This window comes from Cyprinus carpio, unplaced genomic scaffold, assembly GCF_018340385.1.
Source record: "Cyprinus carpio isolate SPL01 unplaced genomic scaffold, ASM1834038v1 S000006696, whole genome shotgun sequence".
Classification (NCBI taxonomy): Eukaryota; Metazoa; Chordata; class Actinopteri; order Cypriniformes; family Cyprinidae; genus Cyprinus; species Cyprinus carpio.
Genome location: NW_024879308.1, coordinates 78,062 through 100,974, shown reverse-complemented (window position 1 = coordinate 100,974; position 22,913 = coordinate 78,062). Strand labels below are relative to the sequence as shown.

The window sequence follows — 22,913 nt, the reverse complement described above, 5'->3', positions numbered from 1 at the left end:
CCGCCAATAAACGCTACGAAAAGAAGAAGAAGAAGCATGCGCAAACAAGTTCTCGCACAAGCACAGTTGATTACATTTTCCACTTAAATTCAGGGCTGGAATATGGTATATATATCGTCTGCGCGCTAATCTCGTAAGGGTTGTACTTCACAAAAAAAAAAAAAAAAAAAAAAAAAAAACATCACAAAAAAAAAAAAAAAAAAAAAAAAAAATAAAAACCACCGAGTGCACGCATACACTGTGTGATTTAGTCTGTTAAAATGCATTTAGATTGCCCATCAGATTCAGGATAAGAGGCAAAATGCCTCTGTATGTTTTTTTTTTCATTTATATAATTTAATGTAGAGAGTTAATGTACATCACACTAAAATAGCCATTTTTTCTCCAGATATCAGCATGATAACAAATGTAATATTGATTTAATAAAAGTTTAATAAAGTTAGTATTAAGTTACTTACATTTTAGATGCCTTTTTTTGCTGTATTTCTACAATGGAAAATAGTTCCAGCTGAGCGAACTGGTTTCCTTATTGAATGAATTTTATATTTTATTTTTTATTTTTTTGAAACGATTGGTTCAGTGACTCACTCATTAAAACAGTCAAATGTTTCATTCCTGAATGAATTAATAGATTTAATATCAATGAATCGCTTTAATTTCCCATTTCAAGGATACTTTTCATGTTTTTAAATCTTTTCAAATATCAATATTCAACGTTTTATGTTTAAAACAAAACATTATTTATGCATTTGTGATAACTGCTGGTTAAATGAATCAGTGTCCCACCCTGAGCTGCATTAAACAGTCTGTGTAAATGAATCGAAATGCCACTTCAGATGCAGATTTCATATTTGCAAAAACTGTTTTCTTATGTTGGAATGAAAGAGTGACCAGATGAAGTGTCAGTGCTTACCAAAAGATACAAAATGTAAGAAAGAGTTAAAACTGAACACAGTCTTGCTGCTCAAACTGTGTATAGAACAATTGTTAATATTTATTTGCTCCTTTACTATTTTGAATTTACTTGTACTATTACTTCCAATACTTAAGTTTGACATTAAAAAAAAAAAAATACTTTTCATACTTAAGTACAATAAATGTCACAAAACATTTTATTCTAAACGGTGACTTTAACTTCTACCAAAGTAATTTTCTGGTAAGATATCTATATTTTTACTTAAGTGTGGATTTCAGGTACTTTATCCCATCACTGGGAATCTGTGTATGATGGTTATAGTCGAAGTCAGATTGACCCTAATTGGATTCAATACAATTCTCCAAAAATCAGACATAATAATAATAATAATAATAATAATAAAAAAATCTGTTAAAAGAACGCAAAAGCCTTTATCGTTATACAGCACATTATACACATAATGTAATTAAATTAAAACATTTTTCAATCACAAAACAACTCAAAATGGCATATAATGGCACAGTTTTACATACAAAATCAAACCATAAACGAAATTGTAATGAGTTAACTATTAAATTATATTAAAACACATTTGACATCCCTGCCTCATTAAATGTGACAAATGGACCTAACCAGACATTTATGGATAATAGAAATTGAAACCTTTTAGTAAAAATAAACATTATAAAGTTACAAAAAAAAAAAATAGCTTGGAGGATATCATTCACAACATTATTCTTATTTAAGATAGTTTCTGAGTAAAATATTCCTAGTGTTGCGCGCGTACCTGTATTGTCGCCCCCTGGCGGATGCAGGCTCGGAAACGTCAGGCCTCGCGCTTAAACTAACTACCAAGCGCCTCAACAGCAGCTGCGCAGCGGTTTGAAAGTAACTCCGGCGGGTCATCGTCGCCTCTTATGAAAAGTTACTATTTTCCCCGCAGACTTTTCCTCAAAGCAAAAATACCACTCTGTCTACCGAGCGGAAAATTTTGACCAAGTCTGCGTCCGGACAGAATGCTTCAACGGCAGACAGTCCTCGGCGAAACGCAGTTTGTAATCCAACGGACTTTGTGCCGCGCGCCAGAGTGTGCTCGAGCGAGAGGAAGCAGTATTCAACCATCTTTCCTCTGCTGGCAATAACAAGAACAGAGAAGGGTCCAAGTGGGGCTGCACTTCTCAGGGTTATCCTCTTTTCTCTTCTCTTAATTCACACTCGGAGCCGCGAGGTTGCCCTTTCCCCGACCCGAGACCGAGGAATATAACGCGTCCACTCAACGGGATCGTAGCATTAGTAGATTAGCGATTTTGATTTGGTATTTCGTTTTTCATGTTTCCAACAGGTTTAAACCTTCCCCTAGTCCCCCACCGCCAGCCCAAGAGCCCAGACCGTCAGCTTCTGATGTTCACAACGACAGTAACGTTAGCTTAACGGCTTCTAAGAAGAGGAAAATAAACAGCTCCGAGAAGGACCGACATTGATTCAATATCTTCGTCTCCTAAAGCCATTTGTAATTCCTCCCTCCACAAACGTCCACTGTCTTTCCAGTTCACAGCAGCAGAAGCAAATCCAGAAGAAGTTGAGGTTTCCTCCTCGAGGACCCGCTGGATTTGCACAGCAGCACTCGGACTGGATGTCTGATGTGAGATGGCCGAGTAGTCGTGTAACCCTGGCAGGAATCGTGTTTCAAGGCGAGGATGTGTTTTCTGCCCGGAGGTTGTCGGGCATCATGTCTAACGGACTGACCAAGTCTGCGGGCTCCGCCACCTTCTCCAACAGCAAACCCGGGCGCTGCGAAGCCAAACTTGTTATCAAAAACTTTAAAGGTAGGTGAATAGTCTGAGTTTGCGCCCCTCGTCTTGTCTGAAAACATCTTTGGCTGTGTCTCAAAACTTAGCGAGCTGCCAGCCTATGCAGCATTTTTTGGCTAAACGCACCTCTGCGATGTCCAGAAATGATGCGTATATCTAAAGCAGTAGTACACAACTTAAGTGACTGTTGTAACTAAAGGAAAAAGTGCTGCTGTCTGTTGTTGAGGCCAGCTTTTTATCTGTACGCACTTCTATATAGACTTTATTATTAACTGGGCGTTTTGTTTATGAAGTGACTTACCTTACAATAAACAAAATCAAATCAAAAACACAATTAATTGAGATTAATTGAAAACACTAATTGGTTTTAGTTTTTCTTTTGATTTTTAACTGATGTTTGTAAACATAATTTTCTTTTTGTTATAATGTTTGTAAGTAATTTTTATTGTGTGTGTGTATATAATACAGTCGTGGCCAAAAGTTTTGGCAGACTATGAGTGACATAAATTTTTTGTGTTTTGCGGCTTAAGCTATTGTGGTGTTGATTCACATTGTTTCTAGATTATTGTGTGTAGAGTGATCAGATGCATTTTAAAATAATTGCTAAATGCCAATGCAAAAAAAGAATTTTTTTTTTTTAACTTTGCATGTAAAAACAAACAAACAAATTTCACTGATTCTTGATCCTGACACAAAATGACCAGCTTATATTAACTAACAAAAAAAACAACAAACACAAAAAAGTGAATGAGTACTAGTCAGGTAAAATCGCTATCATAGTAATTAGCAACTGCTTTAAAAGAGTGAAGGGAAGAAATGCTTCCAATGTGATTTCTGTTCTTGTTTAGCATTGGTTACCTTCAAAGAAACATGTGCAGCCATCAACGCTTTGGATCAAAAGGCCTGGCCTCACATGCACAGGAAATTGCTACAAAGAATATTGCACCTAAAGGAGCCATTTACCGGATCATCAAGAACTTGAAGGAGAGGTTCAACTGCAGTGAAAGTCTTCAGGACGTCCCAGAGTGATCAGCCATGGAATCATGTCACCAGCAGTGCAGAGCTTGCTCAGGAATAGCAGCAGGTGTGAGAGCATCTGCGACGTAGACAGTGGAGGCCAAGACTTTTGCAGACAACGGCCTGGTGTCAAGAAGAGGCACAGCAAAGAAGCCACTTCCGTCTCCAAGAAAAAAAAAAATGTCAAGGACCAACTGAAATTCTGGCAGGAAAGTATAAGGATTGGAAAGCAGAAATCTGGTGCACAGTTATTTTCTCTGATGAAGCTCCCTTCCGACTGTTTGGGACATCTGGAAAATCGAGTGTTCGGAGAAGAAAAGGTAAACGCTACCATGAGTCCTGTGTTGTGCCAACAGTGAAGGCATCCTGAGACCAATCCATGTGTGGGTTCGTTTTTCAACTCAAGGGAGTGGGCTCTCTCATAATTCTGCCCAAAACATGCCATGAGTTAAGAATGGTATCAAAACGTCCTGCAAGAGCAACTTCTTCCAAATGACATGAGCAATTTGGGTGATGATCCGTGCATTTTCCAGCATGATGGAGCACCATGTCACAAAGCAAGAGTGATAAAGAAGTGGCTCGAGATCATTACATTGCAATTTTGGATCCTTGGCCAGGCAACTCCTCGGATCTCAATCCCATAGTGAACCTGTGGTCAGTCCTCAAAAGGCGATTGGACCAGCAGAAGCCCACAAATTGTGATCAACTCTAAAAACTAATAAGGCAAGAATGGATCGCCATCAGACAGGATTTGGCCCAGAAGCTAATATCCAGCAGCCAGAACTGAATTGCCAATAAAAGTCTTTAAACAAAATGTATTATATTTGCTAAAAAAAGTCTTTCAAAACGTATTATATGCATTGTTTTTCAGTACACTATAGAAACATGTGGAAAAAAATTATCTACAAATACTGAAGCAGCAAAATTTCCAAAAGAAAAATTGTCACTGCCAAAACTTTTGGCCACGACTGTATATTCTCCAAAACAGTGACATAAGAAGCAAAACAATATGAATATCAAAACTCAAAAAGTATTAATGTGTTGTAGCAAAAATACCTGCTTAATATTTCTGCTTTTAAACCCTCAAAGTGCATGTAAACCCAGTTTACCCCATGATAATGTCCTTACTGTAACTTATTAGTACTAACTTTTTCTTAATCTCTAAATATTTTAATCAGTGATCAACATTATGCCATGTTGTCATTTGCATCTTTACGTTTAGTCCTAGTAGCCATAATTTTGCAATCAGCATTATTTTGTGTATTTGAAAGCATTAACAAAAGTTAATTATTTTAAAATAAATAACTTTAGTAACTGCCTTATAAAAGAAAATGCTGTGCTGTTGTCACAGGTGAGATCAGCTTTTTATCTATACGTACTTATATACACATATATTATAATATATATATATATATATATATATATAGATAGATAGATAGATAGATAGATAGATAGATTTTATGTCACTTACATTTTGTTTATGATGGCACATCACTTGTATAGACAAAATCAAAACCTGACCTTCATTGAAACACTAACCAGTTTTTATGTTTCTTACGCATCCTGACTGTTTGTAATCATCCCTCTTTTTTTCTTGTAATGTTATATCAGAAAAGCCCAAATTACCGGAGAATTACTACACGAATGAGACCTGGCAGAAGCTGAAGGAGGCAGTAGAGGCCATACAGAACAGCACTTCAATAAGATACAATCTAGAAGAGCTCTATCAGGTAGGTTTATGTACATATTTGTTTTATCATTTAGTATTATTATACATGGAATCTAACGCTATTTATTCCCTTTTGTTTTTTCAGGCTGTTGAAAACTTGTGCTCTCATAAGATATCTGCCAAGCTCTATAAACAGCTCAGAGTGGTCTGTGAAGACCATATCAAGGCACAGATTGACCAGTTCAGAGAATATCCCTTTTCTTTGCTACAAATTTATATTTTGTGTCTTGCTGTCTTGTTAGGTTGAGAGTTAAAGTAAAGAGCAAGGCTCAACATGAACAAAAAAAAAAAAAAAAAAAATGTTTTTGTTCACAAAACAATGGCCCATCAAACATGACTTTAATTATTAGAAACATTTTTGCAGATTAAATTGAGGATTCTTTGATGTATAGTTTATAAAACGCATTTATTTGAAATAGAAATATTTTTGTAACATTACAAATGTGTGTACTGTCACTTTTGATCAAATTTTTATCCTTGCTAAACAAAAATATAAATTTCCTTCAAAAGCTCTTACTGAATTCAGATATTTGCATGGTAGTTTTTATATAGTTATATATATATATATATATATATATATATATTATATATATATATATATATTATATATATATATATATATATATATATATATATATATTATATATATATATATATATATATATTATTATTATTATTATTATTATTAATAGCATTTTTTCATTAATCATGTATTTCTTAAAACAAAAATAGCAAGATTGATTTTAATTTTATGTAATAGCTGAACTTTTGACAAAACTCATTAACGCTTTTGCTGAAAAACTATGGCAGACAGTGCATATGATGAGCTATATATATGAGGGAACATTTTTCAGAAATTGAGAAGTTGTCACTGGTAATTAAATAGGACTGTCTGCTAATCATAACTGTCATATGAAACCATTTCTTAACTCTTGCTCGACGGATGCCTTAGACAGTGTTCTGTTCCTCAAGAAAATATAGACAAATGTTGGCAAGATCACTGCAGACAAATGGTTAGTGAAGTTAGTCTACTCTAGACCTCTTTTCTCTATATTTATTTTGAATAAGTTGAAAGTTGACCTTTTTATTAAACGTTCTTATATCTAGTTATTTACTTGTTTTGCAAAAAACTGCTTTTAATACAAAAACACTGTCTTTTCTTCTAGATCATGATTAGGAGTATATTTTTGTTTTTGGATCGCACATATGTTTTACAAAATTCGATGCTGCCATCAATCTGGTATGTCTTCACTCTTTGCCGAAAGAATTTGTAACATTGGCACCGTCACATTTGCTGTCTTTATTTACTACCATTGCTTTGCTGTTTACTGGTGATTAAAGATACACTTGTGTTCTGTCTTCAGGGACATGGGCTTGGAGTTGTTTCGTTTCTATATCATCAGCGACCTGAAGGTGCAGAGTAAGACAATCGATGGGATTCTGCTTCTTATTGAGAGAGAGCGGAGTGGAGAGGCCATAGACCGCAGTCTCCTGAGGAGTCTTCTGAGCATGCTCTCAGATCTGCAGGTTACCTTACCTGCTTTCTCACTTGTACTCAAAACCAATGTTTCTGGGTTTATGTTGCATTTATGGCATAACCATTTAATAATATTAATCATTTTGACTTGCTGTTCAGTTTTTTTTAAACTATAAAAAAAACATGGTTACCACAAGGACTTTACTTGTGTTTCTTATTGCTTGCTTAAGTGGCAGCATGTCTGTATAAAGTCAGTGAACCCAATAACTTTCTCACATTACACAGACAAGAATACAACATAAACATTTTTAACAGTCTGGTTAGTTAAGCATGAACATTTATATTTGCTAGAACTATTTATATTTTTGCGAAAAGAAAATTTGCTAATGCTGGAAAACCTTTTTGCAGATTTTTTTTTTTTTTTTTTTTTAATTTGGAATAATGATGAATATTAATGCACATTTAATAAAATGTGAGTATTATTGTCAGTGTTCATAATTCATGTTTTCTGCTTTTAAACCCCTTAAATCACATGGCCCGTTTATCTCCATGGTAATGTCTGTATTGTAGCAACTTATTGTTCTTAAACTGATGGATGAGTCTAAAATATTTTACGCATCAACATTATGCCACATCCTGTAATTTGCATCTTTACATTTAGTCTCAGTTGCAAAAACTGTAATTCTGCATTAATACATTAATGAAAGATGAAATAAACCCCATAAAACTCTTGATCCCTGATATCATTCAGCCCTTAAACTGTGGTCAAACCTGTTAGTGTTAGTATTGTTGTTGTAATCATACCTTTGTTCATTATATGACAGATTTATCAGGATTCATTTGAGCAGCGCTTTCTGGAGGAGACAAATCGACTGTATGCTGCAGAGGGCCAGAGGCTCATGCAGGAAAGAGAGGTGAGTTTTGCATCAGGGGAACATAAAGTATTGATTTTTTTTTACATTTAATTTAATTTTAATTTATTGTTTTGTTATTGTGATTCTGTGAGCAATAAATTATTGGCATGCCTCATTAAGTGGAAGTTAGCTACAGGGCTAGATTTGTATTTTTTTATTTTATTTTTTTATTTTAATAATGTAATCACTCTTAGTTTTTTTGTTTCAAAATTATTTACACACCCTACAAAGATATGCTGCTATTTTGTTTTTGTTTTTCTTTTTTTCTCTCTCTCTCAATACTAATATGTTTTGAGAACTGTAGCAGAATTGAAGATAAAATAGTACAAGTTATAAAGACCACTTTTATGGTGCTTTTTTGTGTCTGGGCTTCGTCTATGAGAAAATGATTGAAATGAAGATGTGTTCCACAAAATAAACAAACATACATTTTTGTGAACTATAATTGAAATTAGTTTTCTTTTTCGGTCTCATTAAGGATAGTAACATTTCAGTTATTTATTCCTTACAAATATTTCGTTTCAGGTGCCAGAGTATCTCCATCATGTCAACAAACGTCTGGAAGAAGAGGCAGATAGAGTCATTACATACTTAGACCAGAGCACACAGTACGTATGCAGAGAACATATAATTTGCATTATAAGTTATTTTGGCAAAAATACATTATATATTACACTATTACATCTTTTTTTATTTGTAGAAAATCCATCATTGCCTCAGTGGAAAAAGCAGCTGCTTAATTAACACCTCACTGCAATACTTCAGAAAGGTATCACCTTCATCAAGATGATTGATACTATATTTGGTGTCCAAATTCAAAAACACCCAAAAAAATAAAAAAAATCCGTAAGTGATTGTTTTCTTGCCTCACTCTAGGTTTGAATAACCTGCTGGATGAGAACCGTATTCAGGATCTGTCTCTACTGTACCAGCTTCAGCTCTTCAGTCGTGTGAAGGGAGGCGTGCAGGTGCTTCTCCAGCACTGGATCGAGTACATCAAGGTGTGCAGGGAACCCATCTAGATGACTGGAAAAAACATGACATAACTGTTCTGAATGTGCACATTCAATTTCACAAGTCTTGTTTGTTGTGTCTCAGGCCTTCGGAAGCACAATTGTCATCAACCCAGAGAAAGACAAGACAATGGTTCAGGAGCTTTTGGATTTCAAGGATAAAGTCGATTACATCATTGATGTATGTTTCATGAAGAATGAGAAGTTTGTAAATGGTATGAAGGAGGCCTTTGAGACCTTTATCAATAAACGGCCGAACAAACCTGCAGAGCTCATAGGTCAGTTCACAAATGTTGTTTTCAAAGCAATCTTTGAGGGTTTTTCTGTTTGATTGAGAGCTGGCAGCTGATTAGATCAAGACAAATATTAATATTCACTAATATTGTGAATTTGTTCTATAGCAAAATATGTGGATTCAAAGCTCCGTGCAAAGAAATCAAAAAGAAGCGAACTGATGAGGAACTCGAGAAAATGTTGGACAAGATAATGATCATATTCAGGTTCATTTATGGTAATACATTTAAACTTAATCCTCCGTTCCAAAGACCTAGAAAGTTTTCAATTATTAAACATCTGTCTAAGCTTCATAGACTTTCTCATCTCTCTTAAGGCAAAGATGTTTTTGAGGCCTTTCTACAAGAAAGACTTGGCTAAGAGGTTACTAGTGGGAAAGAGTGCCTCTGTAGATGCAGAGAAATAGAAATCAATGCTGTCAAAACTGAAGCATGGTAAATGACATTTCTCCTTTAAAACATCCCATCCTCATTAACACAGATGTTTCGACAGACTGTGAAGTAAACAAAGGTGAATTGGGTTTTTCTTGTAGAATGTGGAGCTGCATTTACCAGTAAGTTGGAAGGAATGTTCAAAGACATGGAACTCTCAAAAGATATTATGGTGCAGTTCAAACAGGTAATGATAGCTTTTACTTCTTTTAATGTCATTATTTGCATTTTCTTATTTTGTCTAATTACATCTTTCAAATTTCTCCCTTTGAATCTGGACCGCAGCACATGCAATGCCAAAATATTCCTGGGAACATTGAGTTGACGATGAACATCCTCACTATGGGTTATTGGCCAACATACGCCCCATGGAAGTACATCTGCCTCCAGAGGTCTGTTCTGATGAATATTGAGAGATGGGATCTTGGATTAGATGTTCCCTGGTCCTTTAACATGACAGTAATAACCTTCTTTTTTTTTTCTCAATACCCTTCACTCTCCAGATGGTAAGATTGCAAGAGATTTTCAAAACGTTTTACCTGGGCAAACACAGTGGACGGAAACTACAGTGGCAGTCGACGTTAGGACATTGCGTTTTAAAGGCATAAAATAAATAATTCACACACACTTTTCAAAAAAGCAATTGGGCTTGAAAACCAGACTGTTAGTAGCTCATCTTTATATATCTTTATATATATATATATATATATATATATATATATATATATATATATATATATATATATATATATATATATATATATATTATGATCTCAGAAAATTAAATGAATGGCTATAAGGAATTTGCTATTTTCTATATAATTATATATATATATATAATATATATATATATATATATATATATATATATATATATATATATATATATATATAATATGTGTACATTTTTTTTTTTTTTGTGCCACAGGGCAAAAAAGAGCTGCAGGTTTCCCTGTTTCAGACGTTAGTTCTGCTGATGTTTTAATGAAGGGGAGGAGTTCTCTCTGGAGGATATTAAATTGGCTACAGGCATTGGTACGGTTACTTGTGACAGGCAAAGTGCATTGCAATTTATTCCTGCTTTTTAAGAGATACTATTGCATTCAATGTTAAACCAGGGTTTCTGCGGGTCTTCATTTTTAAGGCATTAAAAATTCTAAAATTCTAAAAAAATATATGCCTAGAACAAGAACAATGGGGTACGAAAACCTTCTTCAAACCTGCAGAAAGCCTGTAAACCTCAGACTTTTACAAACTTCCAAAATGTTTAACAAATATGACAAGAACCTCCGGTAAATAAAAATACTAATAAATTTGCAGAGGACGGTGAGCTGAGGCGGACTCTGCAGTCACTGGCCTGTGGGAAGGCGCGTTGTCCTTACCAAAATCCCAAAGAGTAAAGACGTGGAGGATGGAGACAAGTTCTCTTGTAATGATGATTTCAAACACAAACTCTTCAGGATTAAAATCAACCAGATCCAGATGAAAGAAACGGTACTGTCCCGGCACACCTATCATTTGATTGGGGTTGTGTGAAAGTCTCATGCTCTTTGCTGTACCTCACAGGTGGAGGAGCAAGCCAGCACTACAGAGAGAGTATTCCAGGACCGTCAGTACCAAATTGATGCTGCAATTGTTCGAATCATGAAGATGAGGAAAACTCTCAGCCATAATCTTCTGGTGTCTGAGGTGTACAACCAACTTAAATTCCCAGTCAAGGTGAGGTCATGGTCACCAAAACGTTTTTGGTTTCACAGTTAATGGAGCAGTTTCACTGTGGATGTTGTGCAGCTAGCCGTGTACTCAGTGTAACTAAGATTTATTGTACAGTGTGACAGCTTTTATGCATTACAATAAGAGCATTTTTAATTGCATGTTGTACAATCACATTATCTGTCCAAGTATTTTTCTTGCTATTTTTTTTATGGAAATTAATCTATTTATTTATTAATTTAATTGATCAGAAGTGACCGTAATGACATTTGTAATGTTACAGAAAAATAGTGAAGCAGCACAATATTGATCATGTTTATTGAGCACCAAAATCAGCATATTAGAATGATTTCTGAAAGATCATGTGCAACGGAAGACTGGAGTAATGATGCTGAAAATTCAGCTGGTTGTGAAATGGGATGCCTAAATAACAAATATGAAATTTTTAATGTGAATTATGTTTAGCAAAAATAATTATGATCAAAGTCAAGGGATCTTTCATAATCGTTTAGATTTCACGTAAATTCTTCACAGTTAATGCATTATTTTTCCCCTCTAGTCTTAAGATTTCATATAATATGAGCAATATGAATAATGTTCTCAATTGAAAATTAGCCCAAGACTCACTGTGCTCACAGCAGAGAACATATACCATTGTGACTAAATTGTGTTTCATCTTTTTGCAGCCTGCTGATCTGAAGAAGAGGATAGAGTCACTCATTGACAGGGACTACATGGAAAGGGATAAGGACAATCCCAATCAATACAACTATGTGGCTTAGACAGAGAGAGAGAATAAGAGGTAGAAATGAGGGATGGTAGAAATGACAGGAGGAAGCTGTTCTCAGTGACATTGTTTACTTCCCTTAGCACATGGAACCCCTTGTTCCAAGTTTTGTTCAATTTAACATCTTCTCCCCAGTGACCAACAACCGAATCAGTTTTCTCTTCCTGGCTTTGACAGGGTAGCGTAAGTTTGATTTCTCGCAATTAGAAGAAAAGAAAATACAAGATTATTTTGTTAAAATGCTTCTAAGAATTGGACTATCCCAAGCTTAAAAAGAAAAGGTATTTATTTTCAGACGTAGTTCCATGGCTTTTGTTTGTTGTCTCTGGCACGTGTTTCTTTTTTGTCATTGTTTACTCATATGCAGATATCTCACAACATATTGAGACATTACCTGTGCAAAGAAAACCAACACCAGATTCACCGGATTAGACTCATTTGTTCAGTCGTGTCACATTGGGTACCGGTTCGTGAACACTGAAAACAGGTTTTCTCTTTGCCAATGTTTGTACAAAGAAAAGAAGATTCAGCTGATTGGTCACAAGCAGTTTATGTTCTGTGAATGATTTATTGATGAATAGAACAATTGAGGCTGATTGGAAATGTCACAGTACGTGCCAAGATTAGATAAAACCAAGCACTTGTTTTGTTTGTAGGGATGTTAACGCTGCTAAACACTAACTTGTACATCTTCCTTCTTTTTCCCTCCCTGCTTACATCATCTCACATCTCCTCCTCTTGTTTATTTTGTACATACATTTTACACACAACTTTGATGTTTGACACTTTCGACTGCATTACAACTGCATTCTTCTCCGAAAACTCAGAACAAGCACAGCAGCACCGTTTTATCATTCTTAGTGTTTCCAAGTTTATATATCCCTTAAGTTCTGAATTAGGCCCGTATACTGAGAAGCTCCTCTGTGTGGCATCACTGGATTGCTCGGTGGAATTTTCGGCAATGGTGTTTTGAGAAATCATACTTAAGTGGACAGTCGTCCAGTGTCTGGAAAAAGTATGCTTGTTTTTATTGCCTCAGAATAAACAACTGTATGTGTTTCCATGATCTTGTCCCTCAAATCAATTAGTGTGATCTTCACTGAAACAAACTTGATGACAAATGGATAATTAATTCTAGATAATGAGTGGGTGAATGGAGCAAAGATGCCTCAGACATCATAAATTGGTAGTCTATTATTGTTTTAATCAAAAATACATTGAGCGTAATAAGTATTCTAACTAATAACCATATAAAATGTGACGCTGTATTTTATATAAATGTATAAATACATATATAACTGGTTTGCTTCCATAACATTTTCTTTGACAAGGGGGGAAATTAAAAAAAAAAAAAAAAAATAATATATATATATATATATATATATATATATATATATATATATATATATATATATATATATATATATATATATATATATATCTTTAAAGGCAGTTTTCTCAAAAATGTTTTTTTCCTCATGCACTAAACCAGAAATCTCCACTTTACTCCATAAACTTAATCCAATCTATATTCTGACGTTTTTGCTTTATCTATCTTATGATCTGGAAATGTATGCAAAATTTGTGCATATTTAAACATTTCTGGTGAATTTTTTTTTAACGCAGAACAGTTGTCTTAATATGATGTGAATAGTTATATTTTTTACTCACTTTGACTTTATCATTAACGACTGAGGTTTAATAGATGTATTGCAAAATACATAGCATCATTTTGTCGCGCTGTACTTCCATCCCTTGCCGTAAAATGCTTACCACTGTCGTAAATGTCGTAAACAGGAATCACCTGCGGTTGACGTGAAGCGTGGAGTTAGTTCATTAAATCTACTGAATGTTTAGGTTTTTTTGGTTAAAAAAAACTGACCAGTTACAAGCTGTAAGACCACACAGTTCAGAAGACAAGAGTGACGGATAACGACCTGCAAGGATGTTTAAAAAGTAAGCTTGAGCCGTTATCAGCCTTATAAATAGTAGCGAACACAATTTAGCTTTGTTGCAGTTATGTATTGTTTCATTAACAGTAGCTTTGGCATCTCACTACAAACAGAAGGAATGTTGCATGAATACGCTTATCAGTTTTATGCTATTGTAACTTAATATGTGTGTCTTAATTTCTGTAACCGAGACAGCAACCTGTTTAGCTAACGCACTCCGCTAACTCGCTCTGTCACAGCTGACTGCATGGTTCATTAGATCCATCTCTATTCCTGTTTTTTTTTATACTTACTTTTTGCTAAGATATTTCTAACTTGAACAGATGATAAGCAAACTGCAAAAAAAAAAAAAGAGACTGTGATTGCAATGGATGTTTATATTAATTATAAAAAACCTGAACAACTGATGGTAATTATGTCATGTGAGACCTTTATATTAAACCAATTTCTTTATTTTGCCATACTTTGCCACAAAAATCTAATATTACAGAGACCTGCATGTATTTGACATTAATTTGCTAAATAATTTTTTTCTCTCTCTCTCTCTCTTCATAGATTTGATGAAAAGGAAAATGTTTCAAACTGTATTCAACTGAAGACATCTGTTATTAAGGGTATAAAGAATCAGCTGTTAGATCAGTTTCCCAACATCGATGATTGGCTCAACCAGATAATGCCCAAAAAGGACCCTGTCAAAATTGTGAGATGGTAAGAGTTGCACTATATATAGTGTCGGTGCTTACTGATGTGCAGTACTAAGAGAGGAACTCATTTTACATCAGAGGTGTGATATTTTATATGTTTCCAGTCATGAGCATATTGAAATTCTCACGGTAAATTGAGAGCTGCTCTTCTTCAGACAGAGAGAGGGACCCTTCTATCCCACCCTCAGACTTCTGCACAAATGTAAGACCGCTTTCATTTTTTTAATGAGTAGCAGTTAGATGTTTCTCTGCAGAAGAGGTTGCTGGGTGCTTATACTACTAAGTTAGACTTCTTATTATTCCTTTGGTCAGACTAATGGCTGGTACTCACGTGTCTGTTCTTCAGATCCCTTCATTCTGCCATACCAACAAGTAGATAAAGGAGCCATCAAATTTGTTCTGAGCGGAGCCAATATCATGTGCCCAGGCCTCACATCACCAGGAGCCAAACTCTTCCCTGCTGCAACAGACACAGTAGTCGTATCTTTCCAACTGTTGCATTATATTCTGTTTTCTAAAACATTTTTCTCCACGTGATGAATTAATCCTATTGATTCATTGTGAAGGATTAGTTCACTAAAACAATAAGAAATAGTTTACTTCTTTTGTCAATTCCAAAAAGGACATAAAAAACACCATTCATCTGTGATTAATAAATGTAATTATTATGTATGTATGATTATAGAGTTTATTCATGTTTTAAATTTATCTTTTCAGTTTTCTATTTAACTTCAGTTTGTTTTAATAGTTTTGTTCTGCGTTTAATATTTCTATTCCGCTTTAATTTCATTTTATTTTAGTTTTAGTAATTTTAGTGTTCCAACTTAAATTCATTTATTTCAGGTAGTTGCCAAAGCAGTTGACTGGTGTGTGTTGATTTATTATCACAGGTTGTTGTCCTTAAGTATTTGTTTTCAGGCCATAATGGCAGAAGGTAAGCAGCACGCGCTTTGTGTGGGAGTCATGAAGATGTCTGCAGATGACATGTAAGTGGTTTTATGCATCCCCTGCACTCTGAATCCCATTTGGTTTATAAATGCGAAAAAAATTACACAGTGGAATTTTTAGTTGCTCTAGAGTCTATAGTCTCGATTGTGGTGTAAATGCATCATGTATAAAAAATATTTTTGTTAACAGAGGAAACAATGAATGAAATCAATTAAATATGTCAGCATCCGTTTAAATCTGTGACTACAGTTTATTGGTTATTGAAAACTAAAATATATATAAAAAAAAGTACAGTGAATTTCATTTGAAAACAATATTTTCTTGTCTCACATCGCTGAACAGAGGGAAAGTAAACAAGGGAATTGGAATTGAGAACGTTCACTATCTGAATGATGGACTGTGGCACATGAAGACGTACAAGTAATGACAGATGAGAGGATGTGCTGGAATCGTTTGGACCTCTTGTCACCAGGCTGCCCATCTACTGTTTACATGAATGGACTCAACTGTATACCATGCCGAAAGCTTTGAAAGCGACCCTATTTTAATGCAAAAATAAAACCTGCATTCAAGTCATCCAAAACTGAAATGGTCTGTTGCTACAGTGAGAGCTGAATTGTGTCATGGCAGCTTAAAGCCTGTTTAAACAAGAGTTTAATTCTCAGTTGCCTGAAACAGAAATCATTTGGTATTTGATTAGACGAAATTACTTGCCAAAGATGAGTTATACAACACATGCCATTATATACTCTGTATCATATGCAGTTCTAGACCCTATGTTTTTATTGTTTTGAATCTTTTTGTTTGCTCTAAAAGCAAAAAACACACAATATACAAAAAAAATCAAAAAAAAACCACAAGAGGTTAAAATACAAAAGATTCTTCTGCTCCACTACATCCACATCATATTTATGGAAATATAAACCGCAAAAGCCAATGTTCATGTCCCAATAAATAAAGGGAGATTTGATTACTGTTACAGAAAGTGAATCCAACCAGCTTGTGAAAGACAAACTCATCTCAGCACAAAAGGAAACCCAAATTCTTTTTAAGGTAACTGTAATATCAGAAAAACCAAAGTAAGGTACGGGCGGTGCATTCAAATTTATCAGTATGTGTATTCGCTGAGAATCAAAACCAATAGTACGGGGTCTAAGTCTACACTTATTTGATCCTCTTGTTGTTTTCTTAGTTTACTTCTGATGCCACAGTTTTTAGTCAAGTCAGGCTGGAAATGGCCATGAATATATAAAGGCTTTATTTTGCATTCATAAACAGAACCTTTTTTTTTTTAAATCTTACACAGTATTAATCTACATTAGTATTTGTTTCTACAATAATATATTGTCTATCATAAATCCATAATATTATAACACTTTCCTTAAATTTCCCCTTTGAGAGTGAATACACTTTTTTTCTATTAAAGGGATCCAGCTTTGGAATTAAGAACAGCTGCCAATAATTGTAATATGTTCTCCTCATCCTCAGATTAATACAGATTTCAAAGTCATACCTTCAGACTCCATTGAGGAAAAATATTGACGGGAGACTAAAGTTGAGTAGGTGAACTCCTCCATGTATTGTAGCCAAGTACCTCAGTGACACCAAGAAGTTTATCAACCAGCAGAGACTTTCACTACATTATCATTCCACCAGAAACAGTGTATGCGATCAAATGTCCAGAAACTACACCATAGACAGTGATGATGTCATCAGAGTTATCACAGAGGTATGATGATTTATCAAATATGAACTGATAAAATTTTTTAGGTCTATAAAATTCTATGCCCCTTTGTCAGAGTGAGTAAATTAACAGGTACTGTTCACCTTCCCATCTTAATTCCTGTTTCATCATTTAATCAGTATCAAATTAGTTTTTTTCAGCAAAGTACGAGGACAGTAAAGGGTGAGTTGTATACTGTTTTCTATCCGATTGCTCGCCTTCTGCTAATCCACGCTAGGTGGCGCTGACCAACAGTCCATTTTTCAGTTATGTATCTCGTACATGGAGTTAGCATCGTCCGCTGCTCAATAGCATTAAATTTAGATAAATAAAGTTTGGTTCTACACCAGAAACACAAACTATCTATAATGCTTACATCTTAAAACATCACCAATGCTCTGAAAAGAAATAACTTACTTTATGTACACAAAGGGGTCATTCATATTGTTTTTATAGATTTGTCATTTATCATATTATTGTAAAGTTGCTGCTCTCACATATGAGCTGTATGTTTGCTTAAGTCCAATCTAGTTTTTACCTGCTCCATCCTTCAATAACAGCCATGGATTTAAGGCACTTTTTTTGAGGGGACACAAATGAAAATTCTTGCACTTCTTTGAATTAGCTGAAATATCCCTATAAATTTATATGCGCCCATACATTTTTTTTCTCCTGAAATTTGGAAGACATTCTACACAGTAATGTTCAAAAATAAATCATTTAAAATCTTATTGTGGACACTCATGTGTTTAACAACACCAAACTTAAATCTGTATCAATAGTATTATTAATAGTATTATCTGACATTGAGCAATTTGATTGCCAGGTGCTGAAGATCAACCAGATGAGCTGGAGGAGGGTTTGAGGATTGTGCTGATTGGGAGGACAGGATGTGGAAAGAGTGCAACAGGAAACACTATTCAACAGGAAACACTATTCTAGTATGAAATGAGTTCGAAAGCAACATACATTCAGTGACAAATGTTTGTAAGAAGGGTGTTTGTGAGGTTGAGGGTAAAAAAAAAAAACGAAGAGGAAAAACTCAAGTTACTCAGCTAGTAAAAATTGTTGATTACATCCAACAAAGTGCAGTATCAACCAAAACACGGAGATGTCTATTAAGAAGTGGGTTGACAACATCCTGAAAGAGAGGGAGAGAAAAATTGAGGCTCAAATTGAGAAATTAAGAACCAGATACGAGACCGAAATGGATCAGCTCAAGAAGAAAAAAGATAGTAAATTAATGTCCAGTACAGTCAAAAATCCCTTCTCTAGAATGGGAATGAAAGCTGGAGATACAGAAATGAATAAATGAAGAAAAATCTGAATATCATCAAATAATTAAATAGATGAAAGAAGAGACTGAGAATAAGAAATGACGTGACAAAAGGAAACAAGACAGAGAGAGAAAAAAATGAATATAAACACGATTAAGAAATTATACAAATTGAGCAATATGTGCCATAAAACAAGGCATTAAAAGAGATTTTGAAGAAATAGAGGATCAACAAGAAGAACAACAGAGAAAAATGGCATAGGGATTCAAAAAGAAATTAATCAACAACAGAATTGAAGAATTGGAAAATGAAAAGAGATAAGAGAATGAGTGAAAGAGCATAAGAACCAGAACAGAAACACTAGAGCTGAGAGAAAAACAAGACCGAGAAGAGAGAATATGAAAAGAATGAAGCTGATTGTTTTGTTTTTTTAAGCCTTAAGACAAATCAGATGAAAACACAACATTTTATTTATCGTATAATCTGTTGAAAGATCAAGTATCCATAGAAATGAAGAGGATTTAAAGTTATTCACTGCACTGTATCATCTGTTGATAGCACTCTTTTATTTGTAACCTTTACTATTACTTAAAGCAGGTGAAAACAAACATCCTAGTAAACACAGTAAAGAACAATTACAAACCAGTGTATGATGAAGTACATCTGAATTATAGAAAGAAACAATATTTTGATATGTAAATAAATAGATAATTTTCTATGCAAAAGAAATTTTCCGATCTCAAGCTTATTAACCTTTCAAGCCACATTAGTTTGATATTTTTAAGGGTGATGTAGACAGTTATCATCAAACAGATCATATAAAGTATACATTTAGCATTATATAGTTTATAGGGTATGCATAACATTGCCTATCTGATCCAAATATGCGCCATTCATATATCTAGTGTAATTTGTGTTCAAAATACTGTAAGTGTACAAAATTACCCAATATTGGCCCCTCATTATTAACTTATACTCATATGCAAAAAATTATCCTTTTGTGAGAATGCATTTGTAGTAGAAAGCAGTGAAAACACCTTCAACTTACACACCCGCACCAACTTTCAGAACACATGATCAGAATTACAGTACAAACTGCACATCACAGCTAATTCAGCCCTGCACCCAGTTATGATCAACATTTCAATACAGTAACAGTTCCAGCACAGACACCATGAAGTCAATCAGTCATTATCAGAGTCTTTAGGAGGCAGAAATGTCAAGGAATCATGAAAATCGTGTCCATACGGCCGGAGTCTGTAGACGCCATACATCAAAACCCTGTATCTGGCTGAGGACATGCCTCCGAACGTGATGGCCATGTCAGAACAACAGGCCTCCACGACGTCGGCTGGGTTTTGGCCCATGCTGTCAGAAATCAAGGAGCTGACGCTCTTCTTGTTAAAAAGCCCTTTGCCTTGCGCATCCTCTCCGTTTTCAGCGAACACCCCGCTGTACTTCAGACAGGTGGCGAGCTGCGTTTCTTCAGGTGTCTTCCACAAGGCGTTTCCCCGCTCTGGACATCTGTCCACGTCTTTGAATATCTCGATCAGCCTCCTCATTGTTTCATAGCTCAGCACAATCCCGCTATCATACTCCACATAATCCAGCTCTCCGGACTTTTCCGTGTGGCCAATGTAAAACGGCTGGCTTGGATCTTTATCCAACACCAAATACTTGAGGTTCTCTATAATTGCGAATGTGGTGGGCCGGGCCACGAAGAACCAGCGCAGGTCTCCAGCGTTCTCGTAGGCGTGTCTGATGGCTTTGCGCAGCCTAGCCCACTCGTCCTGCTCCTGTAGGTCAACCGCCTCTAGAACTTTGGACGATTCTGAGGTGTAGAACACAGATTTGTCACAGTGCTTGCTCCAAGTGTCGTTGGCTGTCGCCCAGTGGACCAGCAGCTTGGGAGTGACCATGATGAGACAGTACACTCGAACCTGCAGGGTCCAGTCAGACATCTGAGACTCTGATAACTTCTCTAGTTCATCTTTGCTGACAGGTTTCAGATGATGGTGGAGATGCTCATGACCTTCTGAGTGGGTTCCTGAATTAAAGGTCTCAAAGAAAGACACCACCAGGCAAAATATGCCCCCTAGGATCATGCCTTTCATAAATGAACTGCCCTCGTACATCATGCTCAACCCTGTAATAGTTTAAAATAAGAATAAAGATTATGATTAGAACAAAACTATAATGGCAGTCCGTGCTCTAAATTACATTTGTTCAGCAATAACAACAAGAATCCTATCGTGGATATGATGAGATACGTTGCGATAACTTACACTTCTGTTCCTGGTGACAATACAAAAGCTATTTTACAAAGCAGCTAAGTTAGTCAGGTTTGCTGTACTTCCTTCTCAGAAGGAGAACGGCTACATCTGACTGCAAGAATCCAATAAACAGTTGACCAAAACTACACATTCCAGTAATTAGTTAGTTATGAACTCATACCTTTCAATAACACAGAAGAGTGCTCACGTTTAGACGCTATGCCGTCGCATTCATTTCCGTACACACAAGCGGAAAACAGCAACAACAAAAAAGTAGCGTCTGTTCTGGGGTCAGTTTCACCTGCCCTCCATCTAATTCATTTGGACGGGATAAGGTAAGAAAGCTGGTCGCAGTCCAGCACTAGCTTAGTAGTACTGTCTTCTAGAACACGGATCTTTAAGCGGACGTTGAATCCGCGCGAAAGGCACTGTGGGAAATGTTGTTCGTTTGTGTTATCTCGCTGTGACGAACGCGGTGATAAAAACTACAAAAACGTCGATTTCCTTTGAATAGGCAAAGGCGGACATTATTTTCGTGTTTTTACAGACTTTATGTTAATATTATGTTAATACACAAAATACATTTTTACAACAAAAATACATCTTTACAAAAAATAAATTCTAAATGATAAAAGAAGAGATGACCGTATTAAATTAAAGTAACTAATTTATGAAGGAATAAATTAAGTTAATTCAAAAATAAAAACTGACAAATAAATAGACTTACTTTGTTTACAACTGTAGGTAAATGTAAGAGTAAAACAATACATTAATAAAAAGCCTTTCAAATTTAAAAATAAATAGATAAATAAAATGTAATTAATTTTGAAAATGCTATTTAAATCTAACAGTAAAAATAATATATTAATTAATCCCTCTTTTAAACTGCAGCTTTTTAAAACATTTTATAAAACACTTTTCCTAATCTATTTGCTGAAGTGCTTTTCTTCATTGTTTTGTCCTTTGTAAGAGAAGTAATTCTTGATCAAAAATTACTAACTTAATTACTGTGGTATGTAATGGATTTTTTGGAGCCAGATGGTGCAGTTTCAGAGTCTTCCAGCAGAGGCCAGGGCCGAGGGGTCAAGGAGATTTGATTGGTTAGCATGATGACTTCTGCATTAGCCCCTGATAGCAGATGTACGGTGGCCTTGAAGGGCAAAACAGAAAAAAAACAGTTAGGTAAAAGGTGGGATCGAACCCCGGTCAATCGAGCCAAAATGCTAAGAGCAGACACTTATCCATCCACACCACTGGAGCGGACAAAATGCTAATGCCAAAATGCCAATAAGGCAGATAATTTGCACAAAGTGTAAATAGACATTCCGTATGTTTTATTCCATAGCAAGCACAATTCATACAATACATTTAAACCGAGCTACTTTAAGACCATCTCCGAACTTTCTACCACGACTCTGCTGTTTTTCGGTTGTTTATTTCTGTATACTTTGATTGACAGATGTCTCGTCCAGTCAGTGGTGAGTAATCCCAAACCAATGGTGCTGTCTCAAACTATACCTACCTCTTCCGGTTTGTCTGGGGGGTATTCCAGAAAGCATGTTAGGTGACATACCTGGGTATGTTTAAGAGTAAGTAAGCGGATAACCTCAACTTTCGGTTCCAAAAACGGAGGTAACTTTCAGGGTATGTTAGTAGTCATAGCAACTCACTCTCTGAACTTAACCTGCTCCAGAGCAGTTTATGTTCCAGGGTTACTTCACTTCAGCGAGCCTTCAGTGGGCGTGACAGTTAGCGCACAACATTATATAATATTACAATATGTAATATAGCCTATTATATATATATATATATATATTTGACATGTTAATGAGGAAGCGCTAATATAAGTAATAAATAAGGTAATATATTATTCTAATATGATTATTTCTTTTATTGGCAAATATAAGAGTTATCTGTATAAATTATAAAAGACT

At 35.2% G+C, this 22,913-nt stretch overlaps 1 protein-coding gene and 2 pseudogenes across 1 annotated transcript; 2 read left to right on the top strand and 1 right to left on the bottom strand.

Moving 5' to 3' along the window:
• The first annotated feature begins 2,245 nt into the window (after window positions 1-2,245).
• On the top strand, window positions 2,246-13,168 carry LOC109060319 (annotated as a pseudogene).
• Window positions 13,169-13,870: 702 nt separating this feature from the next.
• Window positions 13,871-16,282, top strand: LOC109060337 (annotated as a pseudogene).
• Window positions 16,283-19,253: 2,971 nt separating this feature from the next.
• On the bottom strand, window positions 19,254-21,367 carry LOC109091523 (C1GALT1-specific chaperone 1-like). Its single transcript, XM_019105293.2, has 2 exons — window positions 21,161-21,367; window positions 19,254-20,852 (listed from the first exon to the last, which is right to left on the bottom strand). Exon 2 carries the CDS (start codon window positions 20,842-20,844, stop codon window positions 19,891-19,893), a length of 954 nt encoding a protein of 317 aa, XP_018960838.2. The 5' UTR covers window positions 20,845-20,852; window positions 21,161-21,367; the 3' UTR covers window positions 19,254-19,890.
• Between the last annotated feature and the right edge of the window lie 1,546 nt (window positions 21,368-22,913).